Below are 19,725 nucleotides of genomic sequence, written 5' to 3'. Positions count from 1 at the left end.
TTTATATGTAGAGAACGGTGCTATAGCATTTTCCTAGATACTGAATTCATAAATGCCATTCAAAGACACAAAATTAGAACCATGGAAGACTGAAAGACATGAGCTACTGAAAGACATGAGCTACTGAAAGGCCTGATTAGCCCCATGGTGATTGCTCCAACTACTTTCAATTGAACATTCGCTGCACATTTATAGCTTTAATCAGGAACTGATCTGATTGAACCAAAAATTTACTGAAGATCTGCGAGCAATTCCATGAATTGAATATTTACGCCATTTCAGCCAGAGGACTTCTGAAGCTATTCAGTACCGGAGTTCTGCCACAGAATCACTTACTTAGAAAGGAGTTCGTACTTATTTAAATTGACCTCTGGAATGAAGGTATCGCTCTCAAAGTCCTGAAGGATACGAGTGATAAAAAGGCGATGTAACATTGGACTTTCCATGGCCTCCTGGGGAAATAACATTTTAAAAAATGAATATTGACCACAGTACATTTAATTATTAACCTTCATTATTTATCCCTCAATCATCAGCGAAACTGATTATCTGGTCATTATCACATTACTGTTTGTGGAAACTTGCTATGTACCACTTGCCACTGTTGTAGGAAACACAGCAACAACACTTTAAACATACTTCATTGGCCGTAGAACACTTTGGGACGAGATTGTGAAAGGCATTTAAGAAAATGCCAGACGCACTTAATATTTTTGATTTAAAATTATAAAAATACACATTACCAATTTAATAAGGCTAGTGTCTTTATTGCCTGGACAATATTACTTCTGGTGCGACAGTTTACCCTGGTATACTGTCCTTGTTGTATATGACAAGTGCAATATCATTCAACAGAATTTATCATTTTTACTGAGAGTAAACTATTTAAATCTCATTTGCCTGGTTTTCTGTTGTTTTAAAAACAGCTTGGTGATCCTGTACTAATCTTTCCCAAAGACAATGGTCTTTACATAAAGACAAAATATCGCGTATGCTGGAATCTGAAACAAAAACTGAAAACGCTGGAAAATCTCAGCAGGTCTGACAGCATCTGCGGAGAGAGAACAGAGCCAACATTTCGAGTCAAGATGATCCTTCCTCAGGGATCATGGAGTTTTTGTTTAGAGTGAATTTATACTTGGAGCTTGTTGAGCTCAGAAAGTCTACCAGATATATCTAGTCCAGTATAGAATGAGCTTTGTGCAGATCGGAAAAGGTTAATTCTGACAGAATTCACCTGCAATCAACCTTGTCTTGTACCAGTGAGACACTGCTGTCGCCCACACCGCTCATCCTTGCTGGCTCAGAGGGAAAATATCACTTTAATTGAAAATTCCTAAGCGGTTTTGTTCTGCATTTTAAATTCACGAGCAACACTCCAAACTCATGAAATTTTCATCCATCATTTGAACTTGAATTTAGGGTTTAGAAATGAAAGAACAATGTTTGGAACCGAGGCAGCCGGTGCCCCCTCCCACAGCGCACAATCAGAAACAAACAATATCACACTGAGGTTTATGTAACACATCCTATTGATACTTTTGAATATGGAGCCACTACATCTCATTAAATGATGCCATTTCAGGTAAGGGCCAAAAAGTTCCCAGAATGAACAACAATATGCATGCAACTAATGAGAGCTGAGACAAGATGATAACGTTAATATTTATTCATTATGCTTAATTTCAGAAAAGCAGCCAAACTCAGTGAATGCCTTAGATAATGAATTACATGCAGATGAGATGTAAAACGTGGAGAAATGAGGCAGGACGGTGGCACAGTGGTTAGCACGGTTGTCTCACAGCACCAGGGATCCGGGTTCAATTCTGGCTTTGAGTGGATTTTGCACATTCTCCTCATGTCTGCATGGGTTTCCTCTGGGTGCTCCAGTTTCCTCCCACAGTTTAAAGATATGCAGGTTAGGTGGATTGGCCAAGCCAAATTGCTCCTTAGTGTCAGGGGGGGATTAGGGTGGGGTTAAGGGGATAGGGCCTGGGTGGGGTTGTTGTCAGTACAGACTCAAAGGGCTGAATGGCCTCCTTTTGCACTGTAGGGATTCTATGATTCTGTGACCCCGGGTGGGATTTTCCTGGCTCCGCCTGCCAACAGGATCGTCTGGTCCTGCCGAATGTCAATGGATTTTTGGATGGGATTTCCGAATCTCCCGCAGTGGGTCCCGCCAGGACTGGGACAGAAAATCCCGGCCTCTGTGTAATATTCTCAGCTGGCATAATGTTCTGGACAACGTTCCTATTCCAAGTAAGATTACTTGCTGTGCATAAATTACCTGCTGCATTTGCTTACATAACAATAGATGTGCTTTAAAAGTGACTCATTAGCCATTATACCCTCTGGCCTGAGAAAGTGAAAGGCATATTATAAATGTTAGCTTTTTAATTCCCCCCCTCCTCCAAATTGGAATTGGACAAAGCTATAAAATAAAAATGTATTTGCAGAAGTTATCAAAATAGGAGGCAGTGTACATAATGAGAAATAATGCATCCAAAACATGGAGGAGTAATTGGTCTCCTAGCTGGCTAGGCCAGTAAGGCTTTTGAAAAATGTGTTCATGGACATTTACAACATAGAAGAAGGCCATTCAGCCTTCTGCTTTCCAGCTTTTGGTCTGTTGTTTATAAATTATGGTATATGCATATTCCGGTATTCTTTGAGAATTTCCACTTTTACTACCCTTTCAGGCAGTGAGTTCCAGATCTCTGCCACCCTCTGGGTGAATAAATTTCTCTCTAAATCACCTTTCCTCTCCTATCTCTTACCCTAAATATATGTCCCCAGGATTGAACCCCACAATCAGGAGGAATCCACTGTCATAACGGTATGCACTTAAATCAGATCATCCTCAGCCTCCTCTGTTCCAAAGAAAGTAATCCTGATCTATCCAATCTTCTCTCATAGAATCATACAGCACAGAAACAGGCCCTTCAGCCCACCAGGTCTATACCGACCATCAAATGCCAATCTATACTGATCCCAGTTACCAGCACTTGGTCCATAGCCTACTATGCCGTGGCGATTTAAATGCATGTCCAGAAGCTTCTTAAATGTTGCGAGAGTATCTTCTTCGACCACCCTCTCAGTCGGTATGTCCCATATTTCAAGCACCCTCTTGGTGAAAATCTTTTTCCTCAGATCTCTAAACCACTTGCTCCTCACCTTAAACCTATGTCCTCTGGTCATAGACACCTCTGTCATGGGGAAAAGGTTATTATGATCTACTCTATGCTTCTCATAATTTTGTATACCTCTATCAGATCCCTCTCAGCCTCCTCTGCTCCAGGGAAAACAAACCCAGCCTATCCAGTCTCTCCTCATAGCTGAAACTTTCCGTCCTAGACGACATCCTGGTGAATCTCCTCTGGACTCTCTCCACTGCAATCGTGTCCTTCCGATAGTGTGGTTACCAGAACTACTCACAATACTCCATCTGTGATCGAAGCAATGTTTTATAAAGTTGTTCCCTTTTGGTTTAAAGTTCTCTTTTGGTTTTATAAAGTTGTACCAAGACCTCCCTGCTCCTATATTTTATGCCCCGGCTGATGAAGGCAAACATCAGCCATACGCCTTCTTCATCACCCGATCTACCTGTGCTGCCACCTTCAGGAATTTACGGACACCAAGGTCCCTTTGTTCTTCAATACTCCCTACCGTCCATTGTATATATCCTACCCTTATTAGCCCTCCCAAAAAGCATCACCTCACACTTATCAGGATTAAATTCCATCTGTCGTTGCTCTGTCCAACTTACCAGCTGATCAATATCAGTCTATAGACTACGACTGTCCTCTTCACTATCAACAAAACCACCAATTTTCGTGTTATCTGCAAACTTACTAAATATACCTTCTACATTCACATCCAAGTCATTAATGTATATAACAGCAAGGATCCCAGCACCGATCCCTGTGACACACCACTGGTCACAGGCTTCCCAAATCACAAAAGCAACCCTCCACAATCACCCTTTGCCTCCTGTTAACAGGCAATTTTGGATCCAATTTGCCAACTTGCCTTGGATTCCATGGGCTCTAACCCTTTTGGACCAGCCTTCCATGTGGGACCTTGTCAAAGGCCTTACTGAAGTCCATGTAAACTACATCAACAGTTAGTCCCATCCCCTCACTCATTCCCCTTGATTCTGCAGTTTATTTCTCTCAAGAGCTTATCTAATTTCCTTTTGTGATCATTAATTGTTTCTGCTTCTAACACCCTTGTAGGCAGTGGATTGCAGGCCATCACTACTCAGTGCATAAAATAGTGTCTCATACTCCGGTCCCACCCTCCCCACCCAAAACTTTTTTGCCCAAAACCATAAATCTGTGTCCTTGTACCAAACGGAAACAGCTTTTCTTGCTTGTTCATTAAAAATGTCGCAAATGACAAACAGAAATTCTAATAAGGTTGCCTCCCTGCAATATAAAAGACTATTTACATTTCTTTCTTCGACTCAAGATTAAACTCAAACATTGTGATATGTTAAACAAGGTATAAAGCAATTAAAAGGTGGGAGCAATGGTGGACTGTTTATAATAGGAACTGCAGCTGTTGCCCACATTGCAAACTCTACTCTTATTGTGCTTCATCTGCTGGGAGTGCTTATCAGGAATTCAGACGTAAAGGTGAGCAGGCCACAAATGTCTACCAATCTACAATGCCCATTGACTTCTGCAGATGAATTCCTGACATGTTCTGATGGGAAGGTTTCCACAGTGGGAGTGTTAATTTTTTTAAAAATCTGCTCATTACTATTCACAAAACATTAGTCAAGCATTAAAAGCTGCACTTATTTTGTAGAATAACCCCCCTTCCCCTCCTACCTGTGGGAATAACAATAAGAGGCTTCACTAATTGTATTTTAAAGATGGCGCCATTGACAATTGGTGGGTCTGACTAAGGAGTGGCCACTTTCCAAACAGTCAGGTTTCCTCCACGCATTCCAAAGATGTGCAAGTTAGGTGGGTTGGCCATGTTAAAATTGACCCTTAGTGTCCAAGGAGGTGTAGATTAGGATTAGCCATGGTAAATGTACGGGGTTATGGGGATAGGGTGGAGGGGAGGGCCTGGATGGGATGCTCTTTTGGAGAGTCGGTGCAGACTCGATGGGCCGGATGGCCTCTTTCTGCACTGTAGGGTATCTATTGTATTATTACATTAGAGCAAAGCACATACAGAGTGGCCAGGGTTTTTCCCGCAAGCTTCAGGACCCTGCAGTGTGGGCAACAGTCACTCTCTGTGATTTCACCCTAATTGGGAAATTAGTAGCCTGATGTCAAGCTCACCATCCAATGAAGAATGCAGGCAGTCTCTCAAAGCTTTTTTAAATTCATTCGTGGGACATGGGCGTTGCTGGCTGGCCAGCATTTATTGCTCATCCCTAGTTGTCCGAGGGCAGTTGAGAGTCAACCACATTGCTGTGGCTCTGGAGTCACATGTAGCCCAGACCAGGTAGAGACGGCAGATTTCCTTCCCTAAAGGACATTAGTGAACCAGATGGGTTTTTCCAACAATTGACAATGATTTAATGGTCATCAATAGATTCTTAATCCCAGGTTTTTTTGCCCCTGTTTCCTCCCACAGTCCGAAAGACATGCTGGTTAGGTGGCACTGGCCATGCTAAATTCTCCCTGGAGGACCAAGAAGAGGTCCTCCAGCTGGGGAGCAAGAGGACATGGTCTTTCTCGGTAAGTGAGTGAAAGAGTACCCCAAGATAGAGGCTTTTTAAAATTAAAAAGAAAAAATGGCCTCTGCAACTGGGTTAGCATTGTAGGTGAGATTGAGGGGTGGGGTCTCCACTGGCAGCCTGCGGCTGTAGCTGAAGCCAGGCAGACAAAGAGGGACTCTGTTGGAAACATTGGCCTCCTGGTCTGCTGCCAGAAGGATCCTCCAAAAGTCACCCTGTCCTGTTATCCCTTTGCCCCTGGTGACTGGCGGGACAATTCTGGTCAACCCCGTCGTATCTCCATTCCCCCATCTCGGAATTATTTTTTCAAGCATCACCGGGCTGGGCCAGCATTTGTTGCCCATCCCTAATTGCCCTTGAACTAGAGCAAGCCCATTTCAGAGTCAACCACATTGCTGTGGATCTGGAGTCATATGTTGGCCAGACCAGGTTAAGATGGCAGACTTCCTTCCCTAAAGGACATTAATGAACCAGATGGTTTTTTTATGACAATGTTTAGATTCCAGATTCTGTTCTAATGGAATTCAAATTTCATCATCTGCCGTGGTGGGATTTGAACCCGGGTCCTCAGAATATTACTGTGGGTCTCTGGATTACTAGTCCAGTAACAATTCCACTACAGTAATTTGACTCAGTATGTAGACAGGCCAACTAGAGGTGAGGCTATATTGGATCTGGTGCTGGGAAATGAGCCAGACCAGGTGCTAGACTTGGAAGTTGGTGTGCATTTTGGTGATAGTGACCACAATTCGGTTACGTTCACCTTAGTGATGGAAAGGGATAGGCATGAACCTCGGGCCAGTGGTTTTAGCTGGGGGAAGGGTAATTATGAGGCTATTAGGAGAGAATTAGGAAACATAGGTTGGACTAGGAGATTACAGGGACTGGGAACGTCCGACATGTGGAGTTTTTTCAAGGAGCAGCTACTGCGAGTCTGTGATAGGTATGTCCCTGTCAGGCAAGGAGGAATTGGTAGGGCTAGGGAACCGTGGTGCACCAAAAAAGTTTCTTTGTTGGTTAAAAAGAAAAAGGAGGCTTATGTTCGGATGAGACGTGAGCACTCGGGTAGTGCACTAGAAAGCTTTAGATTGGCTAAGAGGGAGTTGAAGAGCGAGCTTAGAAGGGCTAAAAGGGGACATGAGAAGACTTTGGCGGATAGGGTTAAAGAGAATCCTAAGGCGTTCTATAGGTATGTCAAGAACAGAAGGTTGGTTAGGGCAAGTTTAGGGCCAGTTATAGATGGCAGAGGGAAGTTATGTGTGGAACCGGAGGAGATTGGTGAAGCATTGAACCAATATTTCTCTTCGGTGTTCACGCAAGGGGACATGAATATAGCTGAGGAGGACACTGGGTTGCAAGGGAGTAGAATAGACAGTATTACAGTTGATAAGGAGGATGTGCAGGATATTCTGGAGGGTCTGAAAATAGATAAATCCCCTGGTCCGGATGGGATTTATCCAAGGATTCTCTGGGAGGCAAGAGAAGTGATTGCAGAGCCTCTGGCTCTGATCTTCAGGTCGTCGTTGGCCTCTGGTATAGTCATGATGTGGAGATGCCGGCGTTGGACTGGGGTAAACACAGTAAGAAGTTTAACAACACCAGGTTAAAGTCCAACAGGTTTATTTGGTAGCAAAAGCCACACAAGCTTTCGAGGCTCTGAGCCCCTTCTTCAGGTGAGTGGGAATTCTGTTCACAAACAGAACTTATAAGACACAGACTCAATTTACATGAATAATGGTTGGAATGCGAATACTTACAACTAATCCAGTCTTTAAGAAACAAAACAATGGGAGTGGAGAGAGCATCAAGACAGGCTAAAAAGATGTGTATTGTCTCCAGACAAGACAGCCAGTGAAACTCTGCAGGTCCACGCAACTGTGGGAGTTACAAATAGTGTGACATAAATTCTGATTCTAGGATCGCATGATAAAGACTCAGGAGGAAAAAAGCAGAAATATTTATGTGAAATAGTGTGACATAAACCCAATATCCCGGTTGAGGCAATATCCAGGCAAGACTGTTCTCTTCCTGTTGGGGAGCACTTCAGCGGTCACGGGCATTCGGCCTCTGATATTCGGGTAAGCGTTCTCCAAGGCGGCCTTCGCGACACACGACAGCGCAGAGTCGCGGAGCAGAAACTGATAGCCAGGTTCCGCACACACAAGGACGGCCTCAACCGGGATATTGGGTTTATGTCACACTATTTCACATAAATATTTCTGCTTTTTTCCTCCTGAGTCTTTATCATGCGATCCTAGAATCAGAATTTATGTCACACTATTTGTAACTCCCACAGTTGCGTGGACCTGCAGAGTTTCACTGGCTGTCTTGTCTGGAGACAATACACATCTTTTTAGCCTGTCTTGATGCTCTCTCCACTCCCATTGTTTTGTTTCTTAAAGACTGGATTAGTTGTAAGTATTCGCATTCCAACCATTATTCATGTAAATTGAGTCTGTGTCTTATAAGTTCTGTTTGTGAACAGAATTCCCACTCACCTGAAGAAGGGGCTCAGAGCCTCGAAAGCTTGTGTGGCTTTTGCTACCAAATAAACCTGTTGGACTTTAACCTGGTGTTGTTAAACTTCTTACTCTGGTATAGTACCAGAAGATTGGAGGTTAGCGAATGTTGTCCCATTGTTTAAGAAGGGGAACAGAGACTTCCCCGGGAATTATAGACCGGTGAGTCTCACTTCTGTTGTCGGCAAGATGTTGGAAAAAATTATAAGGGATAGGATTTATAGTTATTTGGAGAGTAATGAATTGATAGGTGATAGTCAGCATGGTTTTGTGGCAGGTAGGTCGTGCCTTACTAACCTTATTGAGTTTTTTGAGAAAGTGACCAAGGAGGTGGATGGGGGCAAGGCAGTGGACGTGGTATATATGGATTTTAGTAAGGCGTTTGATAAGGTTCACCATGGTAGGCTTCTGCAGAAAATGCAGATGTATGGGATTGGGGGTGATCTAGGAAATTGGATCAGGAATTGGCTAGCGGATAGGAAACAGAGGGTGGTGGTTGATAGTAAATATTCATCATGGAGTGCGGTTACAAGTGGTGTACCTCAGGGATCTGTTTTGGGGCCACTGCTGTTTGTAATATTTATTAATGATCTGGATGAGGGTATAGTTGGGTGGATTAGCAAATTTGCTGATGACACCAAAGTCGGTGGTGTGGTAGACAGTGAGGAAGGGTGTCGTAGTTTGCAGGAAGACTTAGACAGGTTGCAAAGTTGGGCCGAGAGGTGGCGGATGGAGTTTAATGCGGAGAAGTGTGAGGTAATTCACTTTGGTAGGAATAACAGATGTGTTGAGTATAGGGCTAACGGGAGGACTTTGAATAGTGTGGAGGAGCAGAGGGATCTAGGTGTATGTGTGCATAGATCCCTGAAAGTTGGGAATCAAGTAGATAAGGTTGTTAAGAAGGCATATGGTGTCTTGGCGTTTATTGGTAGGGGGATTGAATTTAGGAGTCGTAGCGTTATGTTGCAACTGTACACAACTCTGGTGCGGCCGCACTTGGAGTACTGTGTGCAGTTCTGGTCCCCACATTACAGGAAGGATGTGGAGGCTTTGGAGAGGGTGCAGAGGAGGTTTACCAGGATGTTGCCTGGTATGAAGGGGAGATCCTATGAGGAGAGGCTGAGGGATTTGGGATTGTTTTCGCTGGAAAGGCGGCGGCTAAGAGGGGATCTTATTGAAACATATAAGATGATTAGAGGTTTAGATAGGGTGGATAGTGATAGCCTTTTTCCTCTGATGGAGAAATCCAGCACGAGGGGGCATGGCTTTAAATTGAGGGGGGGTAGTTATAGAACCGATGTCAGGGGTAGGTTCTTTACCCAGAGGGTGGTGAGGGATTGGAATGCCCTGCCAGCATCAGTAGTAATTGCGCCTAGTTTGGGGGCGTTTAAGAGATCCGTAGATAGGTTCATGGACGAAAAGAAATTGGTTTAGGTTGGAGGGTCACAGTTTTTTTTCAGTTTTTTTTTTAACTGGTCGGTGCAACATCGTGGGCCGAAGGGCCTGTTCTGCGCTGTAATGTTCTATGTTCTATGTTCTACACCACCATCTCCCTAAATAATGGCCCGGGGAGGAGTTATGAAAGCATTCCACAGAGCAGCCTGTGGCTGTAGCTCAAACCAAACAGACGATGGCCTCATGGTATTAACAAGAACAAAGAACAGTATAGCACAGGAAACAGGCCCTTCGGCCCTCCAAGCCTGTGCCACTCCTTGGTCCAACTAGACCAATCGTTTGTATCCCTCCATTCCCAGGCTGCTCATGTGACTATCCAGGTAAGTCTTAAACGATGTCAGCGTGCCTGCCTCCACCACCCTACTTGGCAGTGCATTCCAGGCCCCCACCACCCTCTGTGTAAAAAACGTCCCTCTGATATCTGAGTTATACTTCGCCCCTCTCAGCTTGAGCCCGTGACCCCTCGTGATCGTCACCTCCGACCTGGGAAAAAGCTTCCCACTGTTCACCCTATCTATACCCTTCATAATCTTGTACACCTCTATTAGATCTCCCCTCATTCTCCGTCTTTCCAAGGAGAACAACCCCAGTCTACCCAATCTCTCCTCATAGCTAAGACCCTCCATACCAGGCAACATCCTGGTAAACCTTCTCTGCACTCTCTCCAATGCCTCCACGTCCTTCTGGTAGTGCGGCGACCAGAACTGGACGCAGTACTCCAAATGTGGCCTAACCAGCGTTCTATACAGCTGCATCATCAGACTCCAGCTTTTATACTCTATACCCCGTCCTATAAAGGCAAGCATACCATATGCCTTCTTCACCACCTTCTCCACCTGTGTTGCCACCTTCAAGGATTTGTGGACTTGCACACCTAGGTCCCTCTGTGTTTCTATACTCCTGATGACTCTGCCATTTATTGTATAACTCCTCCCTACATTATTTCTTCCAAAATGCATCACTTCGCATTTATCCGGATTAAACTCCATCTGCCACCTCTCCGCCCAATTTTCCAACCTGCTGTATTGCCCGACAATGCTCTTCGCTATCCGCAAGTCCAGCCATCTTCGTGTCATCCGCAAACTTGCTGATTACACCAGTTACACCTTCTTCCAAATCATTTATATATATCACAAATAGCAGAGGTCCCAGTACAGAGCCCTGTGGAACACCACTGGTCACAGACCTCCAGCCGGAAAAAGACCCTTCGACCACTACCCTCTGTCTCCTATGGCCAAGCCAGTTCTCCACCCATCTAGCCACTTCTCCTAGTATCCCATGAGCCTTAACCTTCTTAACCAACCTGCCATGTGGGACTTTGTCAAATGCCTTACTGAAATCCATATAGACGACATCCACGGCCCTTCCTTCATCAACCGTTTTTGTCACTTCCTCAAAAAACTCCACCAAATTTGTAAGGCACGACCTCCCTCTTACAAAACCATGCTGTCTGTCACTAATGAGATTGTTCCGTTCTAAATGCACATACATCCTGTCTCTAAGAATCCTCTCCAACAACTTCCCTACCACGGACGTCAAGCTCACCGGCCTATAATTTCCTGGGTTATCCCTGCTACCCTTCTTAAACAACGGGACCACGCTAGACTATTAATCCAGAAACTCAGCTGGGGACCCAGGTTTGAATCCCACCACAGAAGATGGTGGAATTTGAATTCAATAAAAAAAATATCTGAATTGAGAATCTACTGATGATCATGAAACCATTGCCCTTTGGGGAAGGAAATCTGCCGCCCTTACCTGGTCTGGCCTACGTGTGACTCCAGAGCCACAGGAATGTGGTTGAATCTCAACTGCTCTCAGGCAATTAAAGATGGTCAGCCTGCAATACCCATGTCCCACCAATGAATAAAAAACAAATTCAGAGAGGGCAAATTCCATGCCCAGCCTTCATTGAGGGTCTAAAAGTCCTCCTCATAGAAACTGATTCCCTGGTGAAGCCTGTAAGTGTGCCCAACCCAACTGCAGCAAGGAATCAGAAAGAGAGCACATTCTAAAAATATTCACGGCCACTTTGAAATGTTTTAGTGGTAATTTCAGGTAACAGCTTTTGTTTTGATGTTTAGTAAGGTTGAAAGAGAAAGAAAAACAACTGTGCGAGGAAAAGCAGCTTCCAACTGTCACCAATAAAAATAACAGCAGTGTGCTCTTCCGATTGTATTCCACAACGTCGTCTTTCAAAATGGAAAAAGATCCAGCAAATGGTTGCAAAATGTTCCCATTTAATTCCCTTGCCCCTCAATTATTAATGCGCACAGGATTTTCAAAGCGAGTCAAAAATTCTTGGACTGACAAGTGCGACAACTGAAAGTCAGGTGAAATTTCTACTGGATAAAAGAACTGCACTACTTCTTAGGGGCAGCACGGTGGCCCAGTGGTTAGCACTGCTGCCTCACAGCGCTAGGGACCTGGGTTCGATTCCCAGCCTGGGTTACTGTCTGTGCGGAGTCTGCACGTTCTCTCCAGTGTCTGCATGGGTTTCCTCTGGGTGCTCTGGTTTCCTCCCACAGTCCGAAAGACATGTTGGTTAGGGTGCATTGGCCATGCTAAATTCTCTCTCAGTAAACTCAAACAGGCGCCGGAGTGTGGCGACTAGGGGATTTTTCGCAGTAACTTCATTGCAGTGTTAATGTAAGCCTGCTTGTGACACTAATAAAAAAAATTTAAATTGAAGTTTTAAAAAAATGTACTCCCCAAAATGCAAATAAGAACACAAGAAATAGGAGGCAGGAGAAGCCCAGAAGGCCCATCAAGCCTGCTCCGCCATTCAATATGATCTTGGGCTTCGACTCCATTTTCCTGCCCACTCCTCATTAACCCAAAATTCCCTAAGACATCAAAAATCTGTCTATCCAAGCTGTAAATGTATTCATTAATGGTAGGCGCATTGAATCTTTGAAATCCTCCACCCCAGTGAGTGAAGAAATTTCTCCTCATCACTGTCACAAATAATCGGTCCCTTATCCTGTTATTGTGCCCCCATGTTCCAGATTCCCCAGCCTGAGGAGGTGACCTCTCGGTCTCTACCCTGTCAAGCCCCTTCATAATCTAGAATGTTTCAATGCGATCACCTCTCATTCTCCCAGAGAACCTGGACTCCATTTACTCAGTCTCTCATCATAGGACGAACCTCTCTCAACTCTGGGACCAATCTAGTGAACCTTTGCTGTATTGACTCCAATACAAGTATATCCTTCCTTAAACATGGAGAAATTGTCCTCAGTTTTCCAGGCGTAGTCTCATCAAAGCCCCATACATTTGTAGCAAGACTTCTACCCCTTGCAATGAAGGTCAACATGCCATTTGCTTTCCTAATTGCATACTAACTTTTGGTGTTCCTTGTAATAATCAGATAGATGTTTAAAAAGCCCAATTGTTAAATAAGATGTTGGAAATAGCCTATCTGAGATGAATCTAGTATACGTTGAAACCAATCAACAAGTTCAGCACTGGATTTTCTAGCTCATCTCTATATGGGATCAAGACAGGAAATCTGTGTCCCACTTCAAATTATGGATTATTAATTCAAAAGTGTCACTCTGTTTGAATGATGAACCCTATCGACTGTCAACAGCTGTACACTGGCAGATGTGAGCCATAATGGCGAACATCACTGGAGTACACGAGCATGTGTACACCCATTAAGAAGGTTGTGTGATGCATGCATGCGTTTCCCTATTGTATGCATCATATAGAATTATAGAATCCCTACAATGCAGATGGAGGCCATCCAACCCAAAGGAGCATCCCACCCAGGTCCTCCCATCTGCCTTATCCCCGTAACCCCACACATTTACAATGGCTAATCTAACTAACCTTTGGACACCAAGGGGCAATTTTTTAACACGGCTAATCCACCTAACCTGTACATCCTTGGACTGTGGGAGGAAAGTGGAGCACCCGGAGGAAACCCATGCACACACTAGGAGAACATGCAAACTCCACACATATAGTCAACCAAAGCCAGAATCAAACCTGGGTCCCTGGTGCTGTGAATCAGCAGTGCTAACCACTGTGCCACCAAGGAAACAGAGTATCAAGCATAGTTGAGGTAGCTGTGGTAGTTGGTGGTTTGTAATGAATATTAGTAGACAATCTATCCTCAGAAACACAGAGAAATTAAGGAAGGAAAATGAAGGATCAGAGGTGGACCATGTGAAAGTGACAGAAGGATGGAAGATGATTTTTTTCCCCCAGTTGTATTGTGCCTTTAACAGAGCAGGAAGCAACAACTATAAAATCATCGATGTACTGGAAAAAGAGTTGTGGGAGGGTATGCGGAACATTCCTTGTTCCAGTCCTACTCAGGCCCTCTCCTACAACTCTTGTTCTGGCCTCCTACACTCTTCATCAAACAAGGGACAATTCCCTGGTTTGAAGGGAATGGCAGAATGGGGGGATATGCCGGGTCATGAAGTTATTGATTCTGGTTGCATACAATTCTGTTGCCGCTGCTGGCCCCCAGAACCCCATGAAGGTCTAGTTTTGAACTGCTAGATCTGTTGATGATCTCCCAAGTCACAAATCATCCTGCTGTCCATCACTGGATCAAAATCCGGCAATGACGTACCTAGCACCACTGCAGCAGCATCATCAGAAAGGCTGTAGAATTTCATTGCCACTTCCAAGGCAAGTAGGGAATAAGTTCAGCTTGCTGTATTTCCCAATTTCAAAAAGATTTTTTAAAAAGTTAAAGGTCAAAGAGGAGGCACAATAACAGAAGAGGCCATTTGCAATGCAAGTGATCACTTGGTAAATTTTAAGTGCTCTGGCTCTCGGAGACGGCTACATTTGTGGCCAGGTAGCCTTGGAGAGGGAACATGTGGTATCCATGGGAACCATTGAGGCCTTCCATGCCCGTTGGGCACCGCAGGAACGGGAGTGTATTATTGACTCTTTTGGTTTGATGTCTTAAGTTTCGTTTCTGCATTGTTTGAGGCGGTTCCCCTTCAAGGGGCTGCCCTTCTTGCTTTGTCCTTCAGTTTGTTAATTTAGTTTCATTGTTTTGCTAAAATGATTGACTCTCGAAGAAGGAACCAGATGTTGAAGTAACAACTGGGATGTTGAGAGATGGCAGTTTGTACAGTAAATGGAAATCTGTGGCACGTTGATTCTTGGGGATTCACCCGCAGTTCTTGTGAAGGGGTTAAAGTAGTACATACTGGAAGCATGGCTACTTGTCCGATCATTCTAGTGGTGCCAGAGATTTTCCCATTTCCCACTGTTCTGTTTAGTTCTAGACCGTACTCTCAATCTTTACTCAGTGGCTGCTTCTGAAAACGTGCCTATATGGTGTGAGCTAAAGAATGAACACTGATCAGTTGTGATGCACTCCATGGTCAGATAGTCTGCTAATGCTCACTCACGCACATTAAGAATGAAAGTTGCTGTTTTAACTAGTTACAGTATATGAGCTGATGTGGCAACAGGAGAGAAGAAGATTGAAAGGGGCAAATATGAGGTCATGGGTTTTACTGCATTACAATATAGATTTTTAAAGTAATAATTGGTTATAAAACACTTTGGGGTACCCCAAAACCATGATATTGACAATAATGTAATGAAATAGTTGTATATACGCATAAATGAGATGCTTGCACAAATAAAAACAAGGATAACAAAGAACAAAGAACAATACAGCACAGGAACAGGCCCTTCGGCCCTCCAAGCCCGCGCCGCCCCCTGGTCCAAACTAGACCATTCTTTTGTATCCCTCCATTCCCACTCCGTTCATGTGGCTATCTAGATAAGTCTTAAACGTTCCCAGTGTGTCCGCCTCCACCACCTTGCCCGGCAGCGCATTCCAGGCCCCCACCACCCTCTGTGTAAAATACGTCCTTCTGATACCAGTGTTAAACCTCCCCCCCATCACCTTGAACCTATGACCCCTCGTGAATGTAACCACCGACCTGGGAAAACACTTCCCACTGTTCACTCTACCTATGCCTTTCATAATTTTACACACCTCTATTAGGTCACCCCTCATCCTCCGTCTTTCCAGTGAGAACAACCCCAGTTTACCCAATCTCTCCTCATAACTAAGCCCCTCCATACCAGGCAACATCCTGGTAAACCTCCTCTGCACTCTCTCTAAAGCCTCCACGTCCTTCTGGTAGTGTGGCGACCAGAACTGGACGCAGTATTCCAAATGCGGCCGAACCAACGTTCTATACAACTGCAACATCAGACCCCAACTTTTATACTCTATGCCCCGTCCTATAAAGGCAAGCATGCCACATGCCTTATTCACCACCTTCTCCACCTGTGACGTCACCTTCAAGGATCTGTGGACTTGCACACCCAGGTCCCTCTGCGTATCTACACCCTTTATGGTTCTGCCATTTATCATATAGCTCCTCCCTACATTATTTCTACCAAAATGCATCACTTCGCATTTATCACGATTGAACTCCATCTGCCATTTCTTTGCCCAAATTTCCAGCCTATCTATATCCTTCTGTAGCCTCTGACAATGCTCCTCACTATCTGCAAGTCCTGCCAATTTTGTGTCATCCGCAAACTTACTGATCACTCCAGTTACTCCTTCTTCCAGATCGTTTATATAAATCACAAACAGCAGAGGTCCCAATAGAGCCCGGAGGAACACTACTAGTCACAGGCATCCAGCAGGAAAAAGACCCTTCCACTACCACCCCCTGTCTTCTGTGACCAAGCCAGTTCTCCACCCATCTAGCCACCTCCCCCTTTATCCCATGAGAACCAACCTTTTTCACCAGCCTACCATGAGGGACTTTGTCAAACGCTTTACTAAAGTCCATATAGACGACATCCATGGCCCTTCCCTCGTCAACCATTCTAGTCACTTCTTCAAAAAACTCCACCAGGTTAGTGAGGCATGACCTCCCTCTCACAAAACCATGCTGACTATCGTTAATGAGTTTATTCCTTTCTAAATGCGCATACATCCTATCTCTAAGAATCCACTCCAACATCTTCCCTACCACGGACGTCAAGCTCACTGCCTTATAATTTCCCGGGTTATCCTTCCTACCCTTCTTAAATAACGGGACCACATTAGCTATCCTCCAATCCTCTGGGACCTCACCTCTGTCCAGTGACGAGACAAAGATTTGCGTCAGAGGCCCAGCGATTTCATCTCTCGTCTCCCTGAGCAGCCTTGGATAGATTCCATCAGGCCCTGGGGATTTGTCAGTCTTTATATTCCCTAAAAAACCTAACACTTCCTCCCTTGTAATGGTCAACACATCCCTCTCCTTTGTGAATACCGACGCAAAGTATTCATTTAGGATCTCCCCTACTTCTTTGGGCTCTAAGCATAATTCCCCACTTTTGTCCCTGAGAGGTCCGATTTTTTCCCTGACAACCCTTTTGTTCCTAACGTATGAATAAAATGCCTTGGGATTCTCCTTAATCCTGTCTGCCAAGGACATTTTGTGACCCCTTTTTGCCCTTCTAATTCCTCGTTTGAGTTCTTTCCTACTTTCTTTGTATTCCTCCAGAGCTCCCTCCGTTTTTAGCTGCCTGGACCTAACGTACGCCTCTCTTTTCTTTTTGACCAATCCCTCAATTTCCCTGGTTATCCACGGTTCTCAAATCCTACCCTTCCTATCCTTCTTTTTTACAGGCACATGCCTATCCTGCAGCCCTAACAACTGTTCCTTAAAAGACTCCCACATGCCAGATGTGGATTTACCCTCAAACAGCCTCTCCCAATCAACAGCTGCCAATTTCTGCCTAATCCCACTAAACTTAGCCTTCCCCCAACCCAACACTTTACCCTTGGGACACCACTCATCCTTTTCCATCACTATCCTAAAGCTAACAGAATTGTGGTCACTCTTTGCCACATGTTCCCCAACCGAAACTTTGAAGACCTGACCGGGCTCATTCCCCAGTACTAGGTCCAGTATAGCCCGCTCTCTAGTCGGGCTATCTACATATTGTTCCAAAGAACCTTCCTGCACGCATTTTACAAATTCCTCCCCATTCAGACTCCCAGCTCTACGCGATTTCCAGTCTATACCAGGGAAATTGAAGTCTCCCACTACAACAACCTTATTTTTCCTGCACCTATCCAGTATCTCCTGACATAGCCGTTCTTCCACTTCCCTTGGGCTGTTGGGGGGGGGCTGTAGTATACCCCCAACATAGTGACTGCACCCTTCCTGTTTCTGAGCTCCACCCACAGTGACTCGTTACACGACCCCTCTGAATTGTCCTCCCTCTGCACTGCTGTAACATGCTCTCTAACTAATACTGCCCCACCTCTCTTGGCCCCTCCTCTGTCTCGCCTAAAACACTTGTACCCCGGAATATTCAGTTGCCAGTCCTGTCCCTCTTTCAACCAAGTCTCTGTCACCGCAACCATTTGCGGTGACAGAGAGCGGTAAAATAATAACTTATTTTAATAGAGCTACATCACTAACTTAGCTGATAATTTTATTTACAATCAAGGCTGAATCTGATTTCATCTTTTCTCAAGAGCCGCCTTTCAATCTCTGTATGAAAGGAGACAAATTGCAGAGATGTAGCAAGATGGTACACAGATACAAGATAAAAGCAAACTTCAAGGCTGGTCATGTTTATTCCATAACCTTATCATAGGTCTAATTTAAATAAAAATCCTCCTTAGATATGGAGATGGTGCCAAAGGAATGGAGGATTGCAAATATTTTTTTTTTTTCGGTTCAAAAAAATAGTGGGGATAAATGCAGTAACTGCGGTACAGACAGCCCGACAGCAATGGCCAGCAGTCTCCTCAGATAGCACCTTGCAAACCCACAACCGCTACCACCTTGATGGACACCGGCAGCAGATGCACAGGCACCTGGAGGCTCCCCTCCAAGCCACTCACCATCCTGTCATGGAAATACATCACAATTCCTTCGCTGTCACTGGGTCAAAACCACAGAATCTCTACAGTGCAGGAAGAGGCCATTCGGCCAAAATCCTGAAACTCCCTCCCTAACAGCACTGTGCATGCACCTACACTACATGGACTGCAAGCATTCAAGCAAGGGGCTCATCATCACCTACTTCTCGAGGGCAATTGGGGATGGGCAATAAATGCTGGTCTAGTCAGTGACACCCACATTCCAAGAATGAATTAAACAAAAAAAAACTGGAACAAAATTGATTGATATTGGACTAATAAAAGTCAGCATGGATTTGTTACAGGCACCCAGTTCTTTTAGGAAGTAAGAGGGGGTACGGTGGCTGTTACTACATATATGGACTTTCAAAAGGAGGTTCACAAAGTACCACACGATAGACTTGATTTCAATGGGCTTCTATTTAGTTAACAAGGGAAAATGTCAGCATGAACACAAAATTTCCCAAGGGTTGGAAAGTAGAGAGGAGTCAACAGTTACTATTCAGACTGGAAGGAAGTATCCAGTGGTCTTGGTCTTAGTGCATTGCACTTTTTGACGTGTATTAATGACCAGGAAATGCCTTACAGGACTTGATTTCAAAATTTCCAGAAATGCAGCGAACAAGGATAGACTTCAATGCACTGCCTGAGAGAGAATGTTGGGAGCAGTGTCAATAACTTCTTTTAAAAGGAAATTGGTAAGTACTTGAAGGAAACTAATTCATGGAGCTGTAGGGCTAATTGAATAGCTATACCAAAGAGCTAGCATGGGTACAATGGGCCAAAAGACTCCTTTTTGCGCTGCTTCATTCCAAGATTCAAAAATGACTTACTGGCCCAGCACAGAATTTCAAGAACACTATTACCATAGTGAAAAATGTTGAAGACAAACATTGTAAGGGATTTTCCAATTAGTGTTTAAATAAACCTGCACTTACACCACTTAAAGTGACATTACTTAAAACCATTTTTGGCAAAGTTTGAAACAAAATCGGAGAACAACTTGTGCACCATTTACAGATAGAATGCATGATGCTTTAAATATTAATTCTGTCTCTTTCTCCACAGATTTGGACCCCACGCACCCCAGACATTCTCTCTTCCACCTTCTTCCATTGGGATAAAGATACAAAAGTCTCTGGTCACGTACCAACTGACTCAAGAACAGCTTCTTCCCTGCT

The 19,725-nt window shown here is 44.4% G+C and overlaps 1 protein-coding gene across 2 annotated transcripts in view; it reads right to left on the bottom strand.

The window, feature by feature from the left end:
• The window catches only part of dhfr (dihydrofolate reductase), a 42,077-nt gene that overhangs the window by 4,517 nt on the left and 17,835 nt on the right, over positions 1 to 19,725 (bottom strand). The window contains exon 5 of one of the 2 annotated variants that reach the window (XM_078214866.1): positions 337 to 452. In XM_078214866.1, the coding sequence (XP_078070992.1) occupies positions 337 to 452 (116 nt within the window). The remainder of the gene's footprint in view (positions 1 to 336; positions 453 to 19,725) is intronic. The other variant, XM_078214867.1, reaches the window with a different exon arrangement.

Source organism: Mustelus asterias, chromosome 6 (genome assembly GCF_964213995.1).
Source record: "Mustelus asterias chromosome 6, sMusAst1.hap1.1, whole genome shotgun sequence".
Classification (NCBI taxonomy): Eukaryota; Metazoa; Chordata; class Chondrichthyes; order Carcharhiniformes; family Triakidae; genus Mustelus; species Mustelus asterias.
Note: the sequence above shows the minus strand (reverse complement) of the source record. Positions and strands in the feature narration are given on the sequence as shown.